This window comes from Podarcis gaigeae, assembly GCF_964106915.1.
Source record: "Podarcis gaigeae genome assembly, chromosome: 7".
NCBI lineage: Eukaryota > Metazoa > Chordata > Lepidosauria > Squamata > Lacertidae > Podarcis > Podarcis gaigeae.
In genome coordinates, this window is record NC_139683.1 from 13,683,292 (window position 1) to 13,699,931 (window position 16,640).

Genomic DNA, 16,640 nt, shown 5'->3' on the forward strand with positions numbered 1-16,640 from the left:
AAATAGTAATCCACAACAGCAACACCGCCCCCCCAAAAAAATGAGCAACAAAAGGGGTTTATTTAAGACAAAGGGGGGGGAGCTGTGCGACATATTTGCCACGGAAATGAGCAAACATTTTTCATGACACACAACTTTGATCCTTGCTAAGTATCTAAACCACAGAGCCTAGGGCTCGCCAATCAGAAGGTCGGAAGTTTGAATCCCCTGCGATGGGGTGAGCTCCCGTTGCTCAGTCCCAGCTCCTGTCAACCTAGCAGCTCGAAAGCACGTCAAAGGGCAAGTAGATAAATAGGTACCGCTCCGGCGGGAAGGTAAACGACGTTTCCGTGCGCTGCTCTGCTTCGCCAGAAGCCGCTTAGTCATGCTGGCCACATGACCTGGAAGATGTACGCCGGTTCCCTCGGCCAATAAAGCGAGATGAGCGCCGCAACCCCAGAGTCGGCCACGACTGGACTTAACGTTCAGGGGTCCCTTTACCTTTACGCACTACAATTCAGTCTAGGCTATCGTGGAGAACCGTGGTGGTGTTTATATGTTCGTTAGTATTAACATATTTAGGGTGACACTCTAGTCATGTTTCTGGAAATAAATCCTGTTAGACTCAGTAGAACTTCCTTCTGAGTCTAGGATTGTGATTGCTGCGAGGCTTGCAGCCCTAAACAACTAAAACTTTTTATTTTATTTGGGATGGGGGAAGTTTAAAATGGGGCTATTAGGTTCGTTTTCATTCTCTGGCATCTAATTGTAACAGGGTCTGAAACAGAAAATATTAAAGGCTCTGTTACTAACAGCAAATAGTGGAGTTGCTTGCTTAAAAATAAGATTTGCTCACACTTCGTATAGCTAAATGAAAAACGAAGGCTTTATAATATGGAAATGCATTTGAATTTAAACTGGTTGATTAATCAATTAAGAAGCAGGCGACACGTCAGTTCAACTGAAAACACACAGTTCTAAAATAAAATGCTTCCGCCCCCGGAAAAATAGGTGTGCATAACTGCCTCGACTACCCCCTGAAAAAAAGCACTGCTTAAATTTTTAAATTTCAAAGTGACTTGGATTCTTCAATGTCCTTGGAGATTAACTTTGGCAAGGGCTCCCTCTAGTGCTCTACCATAATATATCGCTTCCAGTTTCTTTACCTCCTCTCAAAACGCACAGAAACACTTACAGTAATTTTAAAGAAAAAAGAATATCTGCCCCACAGCTTCTTTACCTTGCCTCAAAATGTACAGAAACTTTTATTAGACTCTTGGTTGACCAAATTAATGGAGTACGCAGAGACGGACAAGTTGACTGGGCAGATAAGAGATCAAACAAAACAAAAATTTAAAGAATATTGGAACGTAGTCAAACGATATTTGAAAGACTATCACGGGGAAATTGAAATTTTGACTGGTTTAGAATAACTTCTGTAAGAAAAAATACTAAAATATAGTGGAAAAACAGGAAAACAAACTCATAGACGTGCTAAGAGAGGCATTCAAATAAGTAAAACATAGGACCCAAGTAAGAAGGGGAGGGAAGTCAAGTATAAAAGGAGTGCAAACAAATCAAGCGATTAAGCACAAATTTTTGTTTACGTTTTCTTTACTATTATTTAGAAATACATGTTTAGCCACAGGAGAACTGAAATGTTATAATGTGATTCTATGAATGTAAATTAAAAGAAACCAATACGTAAAGATGATTTGCAAAAAAGAAAGGAACTTTTATTATCCATTCATATTTATCAATTTGCAGCATTTCTTTCCTGCCCTTTACTCAAAAAGGCTCTGAAAAGTGGTTTCCATTCTAAGATGGTCCCCTCTTCTCAGACTCACATTATTAGTGGAATAGATGAGTGGAAAAAGATGCCAAAATACCGTATTTTTCGCCCTATAGGACGCACTTCCCCCCCCCCAAAAAATGAAGGGGAAATGTGTGTGCGTCATATGGGGCAAATGCAGGCTTTCGCTGAAGCCAGGAGAGCGAGAGCCGTCGGTGTGCACCGACACCTCTCACTCTCCAGGCTCCAGGAAGCTATCCGCAAGCCTTGCGTGCCCGGGGGAACACACCCCGGGCGCGCAAGGCTTGCGGGCGGCAGCCGGCAGCGCGGAGCACGGGGCGCCCATTGGAGGACACCCCGTGCTTCGCGCAGGTGTTCGCAGCCTGCCGCCTGGTGGGCGGGGCACCCTGAAGCAGAGCGCCCCGCGCGCCGGGCAGACATCGGGCAGCCCCACAAGCTCAGGGGACAGCGGGAGGCGCAGCGCCGCCAACCCACTGTTCCCCGACCTGGTTTTGGGGGGGAAATAAAGGGAAATTTTTTTTCCTTTATTTCCCCCCCAAAAAAGTAGGTGCGTCCTATGGGACGGAGCGTCCTATGGGACGAAAAATACGGTACATCACATCAGGCAAAAACCGCCCCTTTGGTTTCAGATAGTACATGGAAAGGAGAGTCTAAAAGGCCCAGGAGACCAGGGTGAATAAAAATCCATGATTTTTTAATGATTTTTTTAAAAAATTTAAATCAGATTTTTAAAATAAAATGCTTTTAGAGGGAAAAAATCTTTCTAAAGATACTTTTCTATTTAAGTTACATTATAGTCAAAAGGCCATTCCATCAGGAAATAAGGATTTGTTTTAAGTTTTTCATGTGTGCTAAAACTCAGTCTAAGTTTTGTTTTATTTAAAAAAATGTTTAACCACATCAGTTAACAAACATGGAAACATATGCTACAATGTTATTATTTTAGTTAAATAAATTGTTTAAATTGGTATTAAGGAAATGATCATTTTTCTCCTTCCGATAAAAAGTACAGCAGAAAAGTTGTCCAAATATAAACAGTTAACTTATTAAACCTCACAATAATTTCATAATTATCTGTCTGCACATTTCTAATAGCATAACCAAATCAATACTTTTTGATATAACTGTGAAAAGTACTCTGAAAATTTATTATTCCAAAATGCAACCTTCATCTGGTTGTAAATATTAAGATTATACCAGCAAGAATGAGTCTTTCTGTTAAAAAAAAAAAGGATTTAAATCAAGTCTTACCGACTAGTGACATAAATCATGATTTAAACCGTGATTTAAATCGATTTGATTTAAATCAAATCCACCCTGCGGGAGACTAATTTTCATGGCCCTCTAGCAGCTATGGTGGTTCTTTTAGCAGAAGTAACTCCAGAAGTGTATACAGTCGTATCTCGGAAGTCAAACAGAATCCGTTCTGGAAGTCCATTCGACTTCCAAAGCACAGCTTCCGATTGGCTGCAGGAAGTTCCTTCAGCCAATTGGAAGCCACGGAAGCCCCGTTGCAAGCTTGGCGCCCGAAAGAACGTTCGAACACCAGAACACTCACTTCCGGTTTTCGATCATTCGGGAGCCAGAATGTTTGACTCACAAGGCGTTTGGGAGCTGAGGTACAACTGTCCTTGATTCTGACCAACCCCTGTGACTTTTCAGCAGTCGGACTCACCTCTGCCTCTTGGCCTCCCCTCCTCCCACTCTCCTGCTTCAGCTTCTGCCTCTGATTCCAGACTTCTCTCTGCCACACACTCTCCCCGCTCACGAAGCCCTGTGACCTCTTCAACTTCCGACACCTCCTCCTCCCCATCTTCTTCCTCTGACCATCGCCGTCCCACCACCAATGCCCAGGCTCCGAGCCTTGTTCCTTTGGGGTCTCCCCAGCTGGTTCCTCCCACCATTTCTCCGCGTCCAACCAGACCGCAGCATAAGCCAAGCACAAGTCTTTATCAGAGTTAAAGGGCACGTTCCAGCCAGGCAAAAATGCTCAAGGAAGTGTTAGGATCGTCCTACTCGCGTGGAGGACCCTGGCAGAGACACACGCCTGACGGGCATGTTCTCTCCCTCCTGGTCTGTCGTTCGGGAGCTTCAAGTTTTCTCCAGCCCAAACATCACAGCAACTGATACCAAGGGGCAGTAGGACGCTTTGGAACAACAGAGTCTTCGCAGTTTGTGTAACAGAACTCAGTAGCACAGCATTTTGGCTAATCTACTTTATTTACATATAATACACTCGGAGCATTCTGACTCAGCTCCTTCCTCTTTTTTATCAGACAGCAAAGAGAAAGAAACAAAGGACAATAGTCCCACAGCATGGAACACAGTAAGATAAACATCCTGTCTCCGTCACTTCCCACACTGTGGAATGAAAACATACACCATCATGTGATAGAAAACAATCCCATGACTGCAAACACGGAGCAAGAATCCTAACAGGAAGATGTGAATCAAAGTCCGTGGCCGGGGGAAAGGCTTGGAGGCCTGCATTCGGGCCCAACTTGAGATTGGGCTACCCTACGAGTTTCCCACAAGCATAATATCCCTCTCCCGCTGTTGTTCCCCAAGAACTCTGACCCTGGGGTCAACATCCAGCCAACTCGACCAACGCCCATTGATGGCATTGCCCTCCATGAATTAATCTAAACCCCTCTTGCAAAACCACCCTTGGCTTGTGCGGCAATCAAACTGCCCCAGTACAATGCATATTAGGGAAACTGTGTACACTGGTACCTTGGTTCTCAAACGCCTCTACGCTTGAACAACTTGGAACCCAAACACTGCAAACCCAGAAGTAACTGTTCCAGTCTGCGAACTTTTTTTGGAAGCAGAATGTGCTCCATAAGAGTGTTACGCTTCCAATTTGATTGCCACGCTTCCATTTTGAGTGTTAAGCTGAGGTCTGTCTGTTTTTGCTATATATTTTGAGTTTTTATTTTTGCGGCTCTTTTAGTTTTGTTTTTGTGACTGTGTGGAACCCAGTTCAGCTACTGATAGATTGATTGTGTGACTGCAGTACATTGTTTATTGCTTTCATTTTATGGATCACTGGTCTCGTTAGTAAAATTCATGTTAAATTGCTGTTGTTGTTTTTAAAAGTCTGGAACTGATTCATCCATTTTGTATTACTTTTTATGGGAAAGCGCACCTTGGTTTTGGAACGCTTTGGTTTTGGAACAGACTTCCGGAACGGATTACGTTTGAGAACCAAGGAAACACTGTGGGATGTTTTCATGCCCTGGCAATCCTCCCCCCCGGCAGGTCCCCAAAACCTCCATAGACAGTCTCCCCTCTCCATCTGGGGGTCCACCGACAGCTAGTCAAAAGCACACAAGCCTAATCTCAACACACAGTGACAGTCAGTTCTGTGCACCCAGCATTCTGACTTCTCAATGCAAGTGGGCATCTTTCTACACAATGACGAACCCTTAGAAGCTTAAATACCCATGCCCAGTGAAAAACAGTTATTTTGAAAATAGAAACACCAGGGAGAGCTACATCAGAACAAAGGCTGGGCGATATATTGATATATCATCCAAAACCAGTTTGAAGTCCTTATGGTGATTATCGATTTCATAATTTTTTCACCTGGCAATATATCATGAATCATGATGTGTGTTTGGGCTGGGCAATATATTGTCGAAAACCGATCTGAAGTCCTTATCACGATATTGGTTTCATAATTTTTGACTTGGCAATATACCGCAAATCATGATGCATGTATGCTATACAAAAACCGCAATGTGGGGAAAACTGTGACGCCAACCAACGCCTCTACAAAGCTGCATCCTTTTTTCAGACATCATGATATATTGCGATGTTTAGCTGGTGGTGTATAGCGCAATGTTGAAAACCTGGTATCGCCCAGCCTTAATCAGAACTGAGCTTGCATTTTGCAGCACAAAAGAAGCCACATTCCTGATCACATTTATGTCTGGTTCTGATTTGTCATTCAAAATGCAATTCACAATGGAGGGGGGAGAACTTACGTGTCAGGAAAGAACACTACGACTTCTCTGAAGTGCACTTTAACAAAGCTAAACAGCTACTGCTGTTTGGAGGCACCGAACGTTTATCCAGGGCCCCATTTGCATTCTAACACTCAACTAAAGCTTCATAATCATAGAATCTTCAAGTTGGAAGGGACCCAAGGGTCATCTAGTCCAACCCACCGCAATGCAGGAATCTCAGCTAAAGCATCCATGACAAACCTCTGCTTTAAAACATCCAAGGAAGGTGATTCCCCACCTCCCAAGGGAGTCTGTTCCACTGCTGAACAGCTCTTAGTGTCAGAAAGTTTTTTCAAATGTTTAGTCTGAATCTCCTTGTGACGTTAACATATGAGAGTGCTGGAGGTGAAATAGTTAAACAGGTTACCCAATCAGAACCCAGGGGGTGGAGTCAGAGGGACTATAAAACCAGCTCTGGGAGGGGTGAAGGAAGGAGTTCGTTGGGAGTTGGGTGGTTGGTTGGAGTGGGAGTGAATTGGGATAGAGTCTGTGGGTAGGTTGAATTAGTATAGCGAAATAGGCTGAGTCAGGAATAGTTAGGAGCTAGGAAGACAAGTAAATATCTGAGAGGTGGTTTAGTGAGTGAGAGCAGGTAGCGGAAGTTATAGGTCTGGATAGGCACCCCATGATTGTAATTGACCGATACCGTTTATGAAACCACACGCTTGTTAAACTGTAATAAATAAACAGAAGTTTATGTTCCAATTTAACCCTGACTTGACTCGGTATTGTACCAGGTAGGGCCTGGGTGGTGGCAGCAATAAATAAAGTGCTGGCACAGGGATCAATAGACGGTGAAACGTCCAGGGACCCTGTGTGATCGCCACATTCCTTTCCTGCAACTTGAAGCCACTGGTCCAAGTCCTACCTTCCAGCGGAGAAGAAAACAAGCTTGCCCATCTTCCCTATGAGACCCCTTCAGATATTTGAAGATGGCTTTCTTATCTCCTCTCAGTCACCTCTTTTCCAGGCTAAACAGCTCCTTCAACCGCTCCTCATAAGGCTTAGTTTCCAGACCTTTGACCATCTTGATCGCCCTCCTGTGCACGTGTTATAGATTGTCAACATCCTTCTTAAATTGTGGTGCCCAGAATTGGACACAGTATTCCAGATTTAGTCTGACCAAGGTGGAATATAATAATAATAATAATAATAATAATAATAATAATAATAATAATAATAATTTTATTATTTATACCCCGCCCACCTGGCTGGGTTTCTTCTTTAAAGAAAACAAAGCAACAGCACAAATAATAGCCACTCCAAAAACACAAAACAAACCCACAACTCACTTTTACTTTCCACAAGGTCCAGAGCAACTCTTGTAGCAATGTCCATTCCGGTACTTATGTTGGACTGGCAGGTTTTCAGAGATGAAAGGCAGGCATCCACAGCGCTGAAGGAGACCACAGAGCGCCCAGGCATCGTGGAAGTGTTTCCTGAAAAAATATAACGTATGTTTTTACATTTCTGACACTGTGCCACTGTGCAATGCACATTCATGCACACATTTTCCTGTCTCTCGGAAGGCAGGGGTGCCTAGTCAATCTCATTTATATTTGGTCTAATTTGAGACAAACAAACTCTCTTCTCATCCACAACACAAAGAAACCTCTCCCTTTCGCCATCTTTCCTCTTTGTCAGTTGAAAATCCCTGTTCTCAACAATACGCCGTACAGAACTGTATAGAATAGCCCGCAACCTTGAATATCTATCTGTATTCCGCAAATTAAAAAATAATAATTTTAAACCATAATCCTCAATATTTGAAGTTTAGGGGCCAAATGGCTTCTTAAACCAAGGTTGCAGTTGCCAAAACGCTATGTCTAATTGCCATTTTGTGGCAAGAGGATTCTCAAATCGTATTTTTCATGGACTGGAAAATAAAAATGTCGTTGATCTGGCTAGTTCAGAAGACAACCTTGAGCTAGGTTAAAATCTGAAAACCTAAAGAAGCAATCTTGATCTGTGGACAGTCCACATAAATATTGGCCTATTCTGACCTCTTTTTCTTAAGGAGGCTGATTTCACCTCTTTTTCTTAACTGTACTCAGGCTGCACAGTTCTAAAAATCATTTTGGTGTGTATATATGTGTGTGTGTGTGTGTGTATGCATGTATATGTATATATGTGTGTATATATATACACATATATACATATTTGCTTTCGTAGATTTTCACGGGTACAGGAATGCAGGTTTTGGTGTCCTCGGGTGTCTTCCCGTGTAAAAGTTGGGGTGTCTAGGCGACGTTTCGACGAGGTCTCACTCGTCATCTTCAGGCTGGTGCTTTCGGCTTCTTGTTACTGGAACAGAGCGGGATCTCAATGTTTGAGTTCCTATAAATACTGTAGAGGGGGTGTGGTGTCTAGCCTCCAATGTTCTGGGCAGAGAGGAAGTTCCCAGGCTAGTGTGCCTTTTCTTCTTTTGTTCCTTAATTACTCAAATGTGTTAATTGCCAATGGATACCAGCAAAACAGGATTACGAAGCTAATCCAAAAGGAAACACCCCCCAAAAACCAAGACACAGAAGAAAACAATGGCATGGCCCTCCTTCCTTATATCAAGGGCACTACAGATAAAATTAGCAAAATCCTCCATAAACACAATATCAAAACAGCCTTTTGCACCAACCAAAAAATAGCCAATATCCTCAGAAACCCCAAGGATAAAATCCAGTTGGAAAACCAAGGGATCTATGAAATACCCTGCAAAGTCTGCCCAGCCACGTACATTGGACAAACAAACAGACGAATAAATGCACGTATCGCAGAACACAAGAATGCCGTCAAAAAAGAAGAAAAAACTTCCTCTCTTTTCCAACACATGAAAGAAACAGGACACGAAATTAATTTTGCAGATTCCAAATTGCTCTTTAACACGGAACATCACCACAAGAGAATAATCATGGAAGCCATCGAGATAGAGAAACACCCTCACAACATGAACAAGCGTGACGACACATCCCGCTTGCCAGACATCTGGAAATTAGCCCTCCCCACAAAAACTGACACCAGATCCAGAGGCACACAGAACGCCAACACCAATCAACCACACCAGACCCAAACCCAGACCCTCTCCACAGATGAATTACTGACACCATCCAGTAGCCAATCCATGGTGGCACCTCCGGATGCTGCACCCCCCTGCAATCCCTACACAGATCTGGCTGACACAAGCCACAAAACCACAGCTCGCCCCTATACACGAAGCCAAGCCAAAGCACAACTAAGTGCAATACAGCCATCTTCTCAGGAAAACTCTTCACAAAGTTCAAGAGGTCAAGACACAAAGACTTTAGCAACTAATCCACACCTAATGACCCACCTAAGTGGTACTCAGGATATCACTCAAGAAATCACTCAAGGTATCTCTCAAGTAATTAAGGAACAAAAGAAGAAAAGGCACACTAGCCTGGGAACTTCCTCTCTGCCCAGAACATTGGAGGCTAGACACCACACCCCCTCTACAGTATTTATAGGAACTCAAACATTGAGATCCCGCTCTGTTCCAGTAACAAGAAGCCGAAAGCACCAGCCTGAAGATGACGAGTGAGACCTCGTCGAAACGTCGCCTAGACACCCCAACTTTTACACGGGAAGACACCCGAGGACACCAAAACCTGCATTCCTGTACCCGTGAAAATCTACGAAAGCATATATATATATATATATACACACATACATATATATACATATATACATACATATATATACATTATATTTATATAATACATAAATATAATACATAAAATAATACATAAATTTCTACAGTGCTGATTACACGCAGTTAGAAGTATTGTAAAAAGAAGGCCAGCTTCTCCAATAAATACATAAAAGGAGAATCTCTGTAAAGCAAAAACAGCAACAAAACAAAACCACCCTAGATTTAATCCTGCCTTCAGGGCCTAAACTCAGAACTGTGATTCCAAGGGTCTAGAATCCAAGCAGCAAAGCAGCAACAAACATGAGCACATGGAAACTTGTGGAAAAGTTGTGGTTTATAAAGCAGGCCGACAAAACAACAAATAAATAAATTCCTCCCCGCCCTCCCGCCCCTTCAAACTACCACCCACAACTTGTTGCCACGCATTTAGGATCTATAGGGGGGAAGAGGGTCAGGAAGACTCCTGAAGGCCATTCTGCGCTCCCACGGCTTCTCCACCTCCCGGGCAGAACTGCTGGACTGCATGCTCCTCGGGGTAAGGGAACTTAATAATAATAATAACGTTTATTATTATTTATACCCCGCCCACCTGGCTGGATTTACCCAGCCACTTGAAGCATATTCCTTTCTCCTCCTATGAAGAGACTGCATCCTAATGTTTTAATGTTGTATCTTAATCTTTTAAATTGTATTTTAATCAACTTGTTTTTATTATTGGTTGTTAGCTGCCCTGTGCCCGGTCTTGGCTGGGGAGGGTGGGGTATAAATAAAATTATTATTATTATTATTATATCTAAGAATAAAATATTATATGCTAGCATCATCACAATAAAAATAATAGAACAAAAATAGCACTGCGCAAAAGCACCTCTGCCCTCTTGGAAGTTCCCACCCCTCTCTCTTTATACTTAAAAATAATAATAAATGTCTTTATACCTTATTTAATAAGTTTTAAAAGATAGCGATTACAAATGACTGGAGATACACACCCACTCCGCTCCCTTGACTCTCTCCTCCCCTTTAGTTCCTGAGAAAGAGGAGGCGGGCAGATGCGTCCTCCGCCCACTTTTTTTTCCCCCTTTTCCTTTTTTGCAGTTGCCTTGCGAAGATCCCTATTTTCTATTCTTATTTTATTCTTAATTTATTCTTATTTTTGCATCCCTCGGCCGTCCCCCCGCTTGCCTGGCGCAGGGATCCCCGGGGTTGTGGGTGTGGAGAGAGGTGGGGCAGCGGCGGGAAACGCGCGTCTCATCATCAGCCGGCGCCTGTTCACATGACCCGGGAAACCCTCATGTGATGCGAGGCGGGGAGGAGGGCTCAGCCCAGCGCTTTGCAGCACCGACGGCGTTTGGCAGCTGCAAGCGCCTTCCCTTGCCCCCTCGCGGTTCCGGGATCCTGATCCTCTCTCCCTTTTTCGCCCCAAGGGCTGGTCGACCCGGGTGGTTGCTGCTGCTTGCGAAAGACCTGCTGGGCTCTGCAAAATAACGGGGCTGCAGAGGAAGAAGGAGAGCCGCCGCTTCCTGCCTTTGCAAAGATCCCAGCTGCAAGCCGAGTAAGTACAGGGGGCCCTGGGGGTAAACAATGGGGTTAACGAGGCTCTAATTCTAGGGGTGCTGCCCCCGCGACGACTCTCACTTTTTGCTGCAAAGGCTCCCGTGTTTGGAACAGGAAACCCGGGGGCAGTTTCTACCAAAGGCAACGACGCCCCGTGCAAATGCAGGCTTTGCAAAATTCTCCCCTTCCAAAAACAAACACAAAATAGGTTATAGAATCATGGAATAGGTGGTGGTTTTATAAAATGCATGCAGTTTTTGCCCGGGGCCTAAAGATTATTATTATTATTATTCAGGTTTTTTTGGGGGGGTACGCAAGGGAGGTGTACCCCTAAACATTTTTTGAATCTAAGTTTGGCCTCATCAAGGAGCAGTATTTCAATATGAGTAGGAAAATGAGAGTACCCCTAAACATTTTTTTTAGGTGGGGGGGAAGCACTGTTATTATTTATTGAATTTCTATACCGCCCTATAACCCGATGGTCTCAGGGCGGCTCACAGAACAAAATCAAAATATAAAACCACAAAATATAGGATCAAAATAAAAACAGCAACCCAATAAACCTCCCTCCTTCACAAAACCCATATTTTAAAAAGGCATAGGGTGTCAATCAAATCAACCAAAGCCCTAGTTCAAAAGGAATGTTTTTGCCTGGCGCCTAAAGGTGTGTAATAATAAACGGCCTCGGTCCTGTATATCTGAAGGAGCGTCTCCATCCCCATCATTCAGCCCGGACACTGAGGTCCAGTGCCGAGGGCCTTCTGGCGGTTCCCTCATTGCGAGAACTAAGGTTACAGGGAACCAGACAGAGGGCCTTCTCGGTAGTGGCGCCTGCCCTGTGGAACGCCCTCCCAGCAGATGTCAAAGCAATAAATAACTATTATACTTTTAAAAGACAACTGAAGGCAGCCCTCTTTAGGGAAGTTTTTAATGTCTGATGCTGTACTGTTTTTAATATTCGGTTGGAAACCGCCCAGAGTGGCTGGGGAAACCCAGCCAGATGGACGGGGTATAAATAAATTATTATTATTATTATTATTATTATTAAGAATAATAATAAATTATTATTTATGCCCACCCATCTGGCTGGGCTTCCCCAGCCACTCTGGGCGGCTTCCAACACAATATTAAAATACAGTAATGCATCAAAGAGGTCTGCCTTCAGATGTCTTCTAAAAGTCTGGTAGTTGTTGTTCTCTTTGACATCTGGTGGGAGAGTGTTCCACAGGGCGGGTGCCACTACCAAGAAGGCCCTCTGCCTGGTTCCCTGTAACTTGGCTTCTCGCAGTGAGGGAACGTAGCGCTGGACCACAGTGTCTGGGTAGAACGATGGTGGTGGAGACGCTCCTTCAAATATATTGGGCTGAGGCCGTTTAGGGCTTTCAAGGTCAGCACAAACGCTTTCAATTGTGCTTGGAAACATACTAGAAACCAATGTAGGTCTTTCAATGAAGACTTCCCTGGGGAGAGCATTCCACAGATGGGGGAGCCACTGCGGAGAAGGCCTGTTCTCGTGTTGCCACCCTCCAGATCTCTCTTATTAAAATTGTGAAAAATAATAATTTTATTATTTGTATGCCGCCCATCTGACTGGGTTGAGCCTGCCGCTCTGGGCGGCTCCCAGCAGAATAGTAAAAACATGGCAAAAGGTTAGACCTTAAACACTTCCTAAACAGGGCTGCCTTCAGATGAAGGCAGCAGGCAAACCTCCCTGAGGAGAGCATCTCAAAAGTAGGGAGCCACTGCAGACAAGGCCCTTTCTCATGTTTCCGCTCTCTGGACCTCTCGTGGAGGAGGCCCACAAAGAAAGGCCTCAGAGGATGGTTGCAGGGTCCAGGTCAGTTTATATGAGGAGAGGCAGACCTTGAGGTATTGTGGTCCTGAGCCGTTTAAGGCTTTATGGGTCAAAAGCAGCACTTTCCATTTTCAAATAGCTCTTACTTTCAGAAAGTTCTTCCTGATATTTAATCAGAATCTTCTTTCTTGTAATTTGTAGCCATGGATTCGAGTCCTGTCCTCCAGAGCAAGGAAAATTATGTGCACGCATGCAATGTGTGGTGTATACACTCATACCTCGGGTTACAGACGCTTCAAGTTGCATTTTTTCGGGTTATGGACCACCGAAACCTGGAAGTACCAGAATGGGTTACTTTCGGGTTTTGATGGCCGCGCATGCGCTGAATCGCAACCCGCATGTGCGCAGACACGGGTTATAAACGTGCATCCCGCACGGATCACATTCGCAACCCAAGCGTCTATTGTATATACATATATATATGTGTATATATATTTATATTTATTTATATATATATATATACACACACACACACACACACATACATATATACATGTGTGTGTGTGTGTATATGTATATATATATATATATGCATGTATATACATATATATGTATGTGTGTGTACACACACACACACATATATATATATATACACACACACACACACACACGTTGTTGTTGTTCCGAGTGTTTCTTGCAACTTGAAAACACTTTTTTTTTCGTTTTCCTTGTGAGTATAACTGTGGGTCCATGTTTTACCCTCCTGAAATAAAGCTTGGAAGTGCTGTTGTGAAAAGCAAAGTAAGAGGAAGAGGCTCAAAATGGCGCTAAGAAATCAATCTTTTATCAAATATAGTTCTTGTAAAAGGCTAAGAACACCAACGTATTTTTAGTTTGGGACATTTCTTCTCCCTCTTTTCCTTCCTAAGCCCTGCTGGATAAAATTTACTATAGAACATATTTATAACCCACTTCTAAAGAGATATTGTTAACACAGCAATTTTTTAAGGAACAAAAAATGTTGGGGAGGGGGCCTAACAACTTGTGAGCTGCAAGTTCTTTACCTGTTTTATCCAATGGGCCGCATTTCATTTTAAGCAGGTGTCCTCAACTTATTTTTCAGAGAAGAGTGTGCTGCTGTTGCTCATCTGACTTAAGAAATAGGTGTTTTGTTTATGCTGTGAAACCCTATTCCAGGGTATTGAGAAAAACATATTTTAAGAACAGGCTTGTAATTAAAAAAAATGTGTTGGGTAGCGGAATGGGAACACATCATAAACTGAGATATGAAGAATATGCAATGTCAAATATGTTCGGTGGTTGCTGTTTTTCAGGTATATTAATGGAGCTCTCAGCAATGCATCTTCCTTCAGATAACTTAAAAGAGTGAAAGTACAAACTTGGGTTGAAAATATACTTTTGGAAGAATCATACTATTCTTCGCCATGGTGGACTTCCTAGCGGAAAATAATCACTGCGGGCAGGCCATTCTCAGAATTGTCTCTTGTGGAAATGCTATCATTGCTGAATTGTTGAGACTCTCTGAGTTCGTTCCAGGTGTTTTCCGACTCAGAAACAAGGCTGATCAGCAGAAATATGGCGATATTATATTTGATTTCAGCTATTTCAAGGTAAATACCTTTCTCACCCTGATCTGACCACAGTGATCTATGCCAGTGTTTTTCAACCTTTTTTGGGCAAAGGCACACTTGTTTCATAAAAAAAAATCACGAGGCACACCACCACTGGAAAATGTTAAAAAATTTAACTGTGCCTATATTGACTATATATAAAGCAATTCTCTTGAATAGGAATCAAATAAACACAAAGAAAGTATTTTATAATTACGAAATAGTAAGTAAACAGAAATATGAAAAATTATAAAATACTTTATTTTTAAATCTTTCAAATTTTTCAATTTTTCCCACGGCATACCAGGCAACATCTCGCGGCACACTAGTGTGCTGCGGAACAGTGGTTGAAAAACACTGATCTATGCGACGGTCACCTCCAGGCTTGATTACTGTAACTCGCTCTACGCGGGGCTGCCCTTGAAGCTGACCCAGAAACTCCAGTGGGTGCAGAATGCCGCGGCGAGGCTCCTTATGGGGTCCTTGCCATGGGATCACATTCATCCAGTGCTTTACCAACTGCACTAGCTCCCAGTGGGGTACAGGGTCAGGTTTAAGGTGCTGGTTTTGACCTTTAAAGTCCTATGCGGTCTAGGACCCACGTACCTACGGGACCGCCTCCCCTGGTATGCCCCACGGAGGACCTTAAGGTCTACAAATGACAACGCTTTGGAGATCCCAAGTCTCAAGGTGGTTAGATTGGTCTCAACTAGGGCCAGGGCCTTTTCAGTACTGGCCCCGACTTGGTGGAACGCTCTGTCACAAGAGACTAGGGTCCTGCGGGACTTGACGTCTTTCCGCAGGGCCTGCAAGACAGAGCTGCCTGGCCCTTGGTTTGGACTCGGTCTGACCCTTATGTTTCCCTCCCCTTATGGTTTTGATCTATGGGCTACTTTTAAAATGAGGCTGCATTTTAAATTGTATTTTAACCTGTATTTTAAATTGGTTTCTTTTCCTTTCCCCTATTATATTTTTATTGTAATTTTACTGCTGTTAGCCCCCCTGAGCCCGGTTCTGGCCGGGGAGGGTGGGATATAAATAAAAAAAAATTATTATTATTAAGAAATTTTGCTTCGCTGGAGTCATATTTAAACTCTCTGTTCTTTAAAGTGATAAAAACTGATTATATTATGTAGGCCCCAAAGATCTGAACGACTGCCTCCTTTCCTACAGACTCACCCAGGAGAGGGTATTCTCTGTTGACAACCCTAACTTGTTGGATTCCCTCCCTATAGAGCTGTATCTGGTACCTTCAGTTATGCAACTTTCCTCATATGCTGATATTGCATCTTTTTAACCTGGCTTTCGACACCAAAGTATTTTTTTAGCACCCACCCTAGTTGTGATTCTAATTTGTTTTGAATGTTGTGTTTTTATTGCCGTAACCTGCCCTGGAACTTTTTGGTAAAGCGTGCATAATAAAACTTACTGTTAGAGTAATTCACATCAAGTGCACATTGATATTTGGCAAATAATAAGGTGGTCCTTTCTTTATGCCATATTTCATCGAAATGATTGTTTCTTCATCGCAGGGACCTGAGCTGTGGGAAGGGAAGTTAGAAGCCAAACCTGATCTCCAGGATCTAGACGACGAATTTCGCGAGAACAACATAGAAATCTTGACGAGATTCTATCTGGCTTTCCAAAGCGTTCATAAATATATCGTTGACTTAAACAGGTGCGTAATTGCGGCCCAAAACCTGTGATCTCTTCCCCCTCCCCCCTGAAACTTTGATTCTATTTTTTTCTTATTTTTTAAGCTTGTGTGGCTTCAGCAACTGGCAATATAAAATCACAAGAAAATTAGATTATAGAAATGTGTAATTATAGCGTCGGAAGCGACGCTGAGAATTATTTGTAGCAGTTAATTCAAAACAGACAATGAACAATGGCACAGTTGTTGTTTTTAAAGGGAAGAGGCATCAGCATTATATTAACAGCTGAGGAGAACATGACATTTTCAAATACTTTTGAAAAAGCTAAGAGGGATGTAGAGGGGGGAGTTGGGGCCCACAACTGAAAAGACCCTGCTGCTTGGTGCTGCCAATCTTATTTCACAAGTTGATGGTATTTTGGGCATAATCTCTAAAGACAATGACAGTGGACCGTAAGCCCTGTGCAAGCTACTGAAGAGGTGGGTTTAGCCACAGCTAAATTTTAATAAGAGACAATGGCTGTGAATCTTAGCTTATTT

The 16,640-nt window shown here is 43.1% G+C and overlaps 2 protein-coding genes across 3 annotated transcripts in view; one reads left to right on the forward strand and one right to left on the reverse strand.

Annotated features, from left to right (window-relative positions):
- The window catches only part of NSMCE2 (NSE2 (MMS21) homolog, SMC5-SMC6 complex SUMO ligase), a 204,455-nt gene extending 193,940 nt beyond the window's left edge, over nucleotides 1-10,515 (reverse strand). Inside the window, exons 1-2 of one of the 2 annotated variants that reach the window (XM_083749464.1) lie at nucleotides 10,456-10,515; nucleotides 7,095-7,241 (exon numbers count right to left, since the gene is read on the reverse strand). In XM_083749464.1, the coding sequence (XP_083605590.1) occupies nucleotides 7,095-7,227 (133 nt within the window). In that variant the 5' untranslated portion in view covers nucleotides 7,228-7,241; nucleotides 10,456-10,515. Of the gene's footprint in view, nucleotides 1-7,094; nucleotides 7,242-10,402 lie in introns of both variants that reach the window. The other variant, XM_083749463.1, reaches the window with a different exon arrangement.
- A 278-nt stretch (nucleotides 10,516-10,793) lies between these two features.
- Nucleotides 10,794-16,640, forward strand: part of WASHC5 (WASH complex subunit 5) — a 45,758-nt gene continuing 39,911 nt past the window's right edge. The window contains exons 1-3 of the mRNA XM_083749014.1: nucleotides 10,794-11,018; nucleotides 14,150-14,446; nucleotides 15,979-16,124. Coding sequence (XP_083605140.1) covers nucleotides 14,261-14,446; nucleotides 15,979-16,124 — 332 coding nt within the window. The 5' untranslated portion in view covers nucleotides 10,794-11,018; nucleotides 14,150-14,260. The remainder of the gene's footprint in view (nucleotides 11,019-14,149; nucleotides 14,447-15,978; nucleotides 16,125-16,640) is intronic.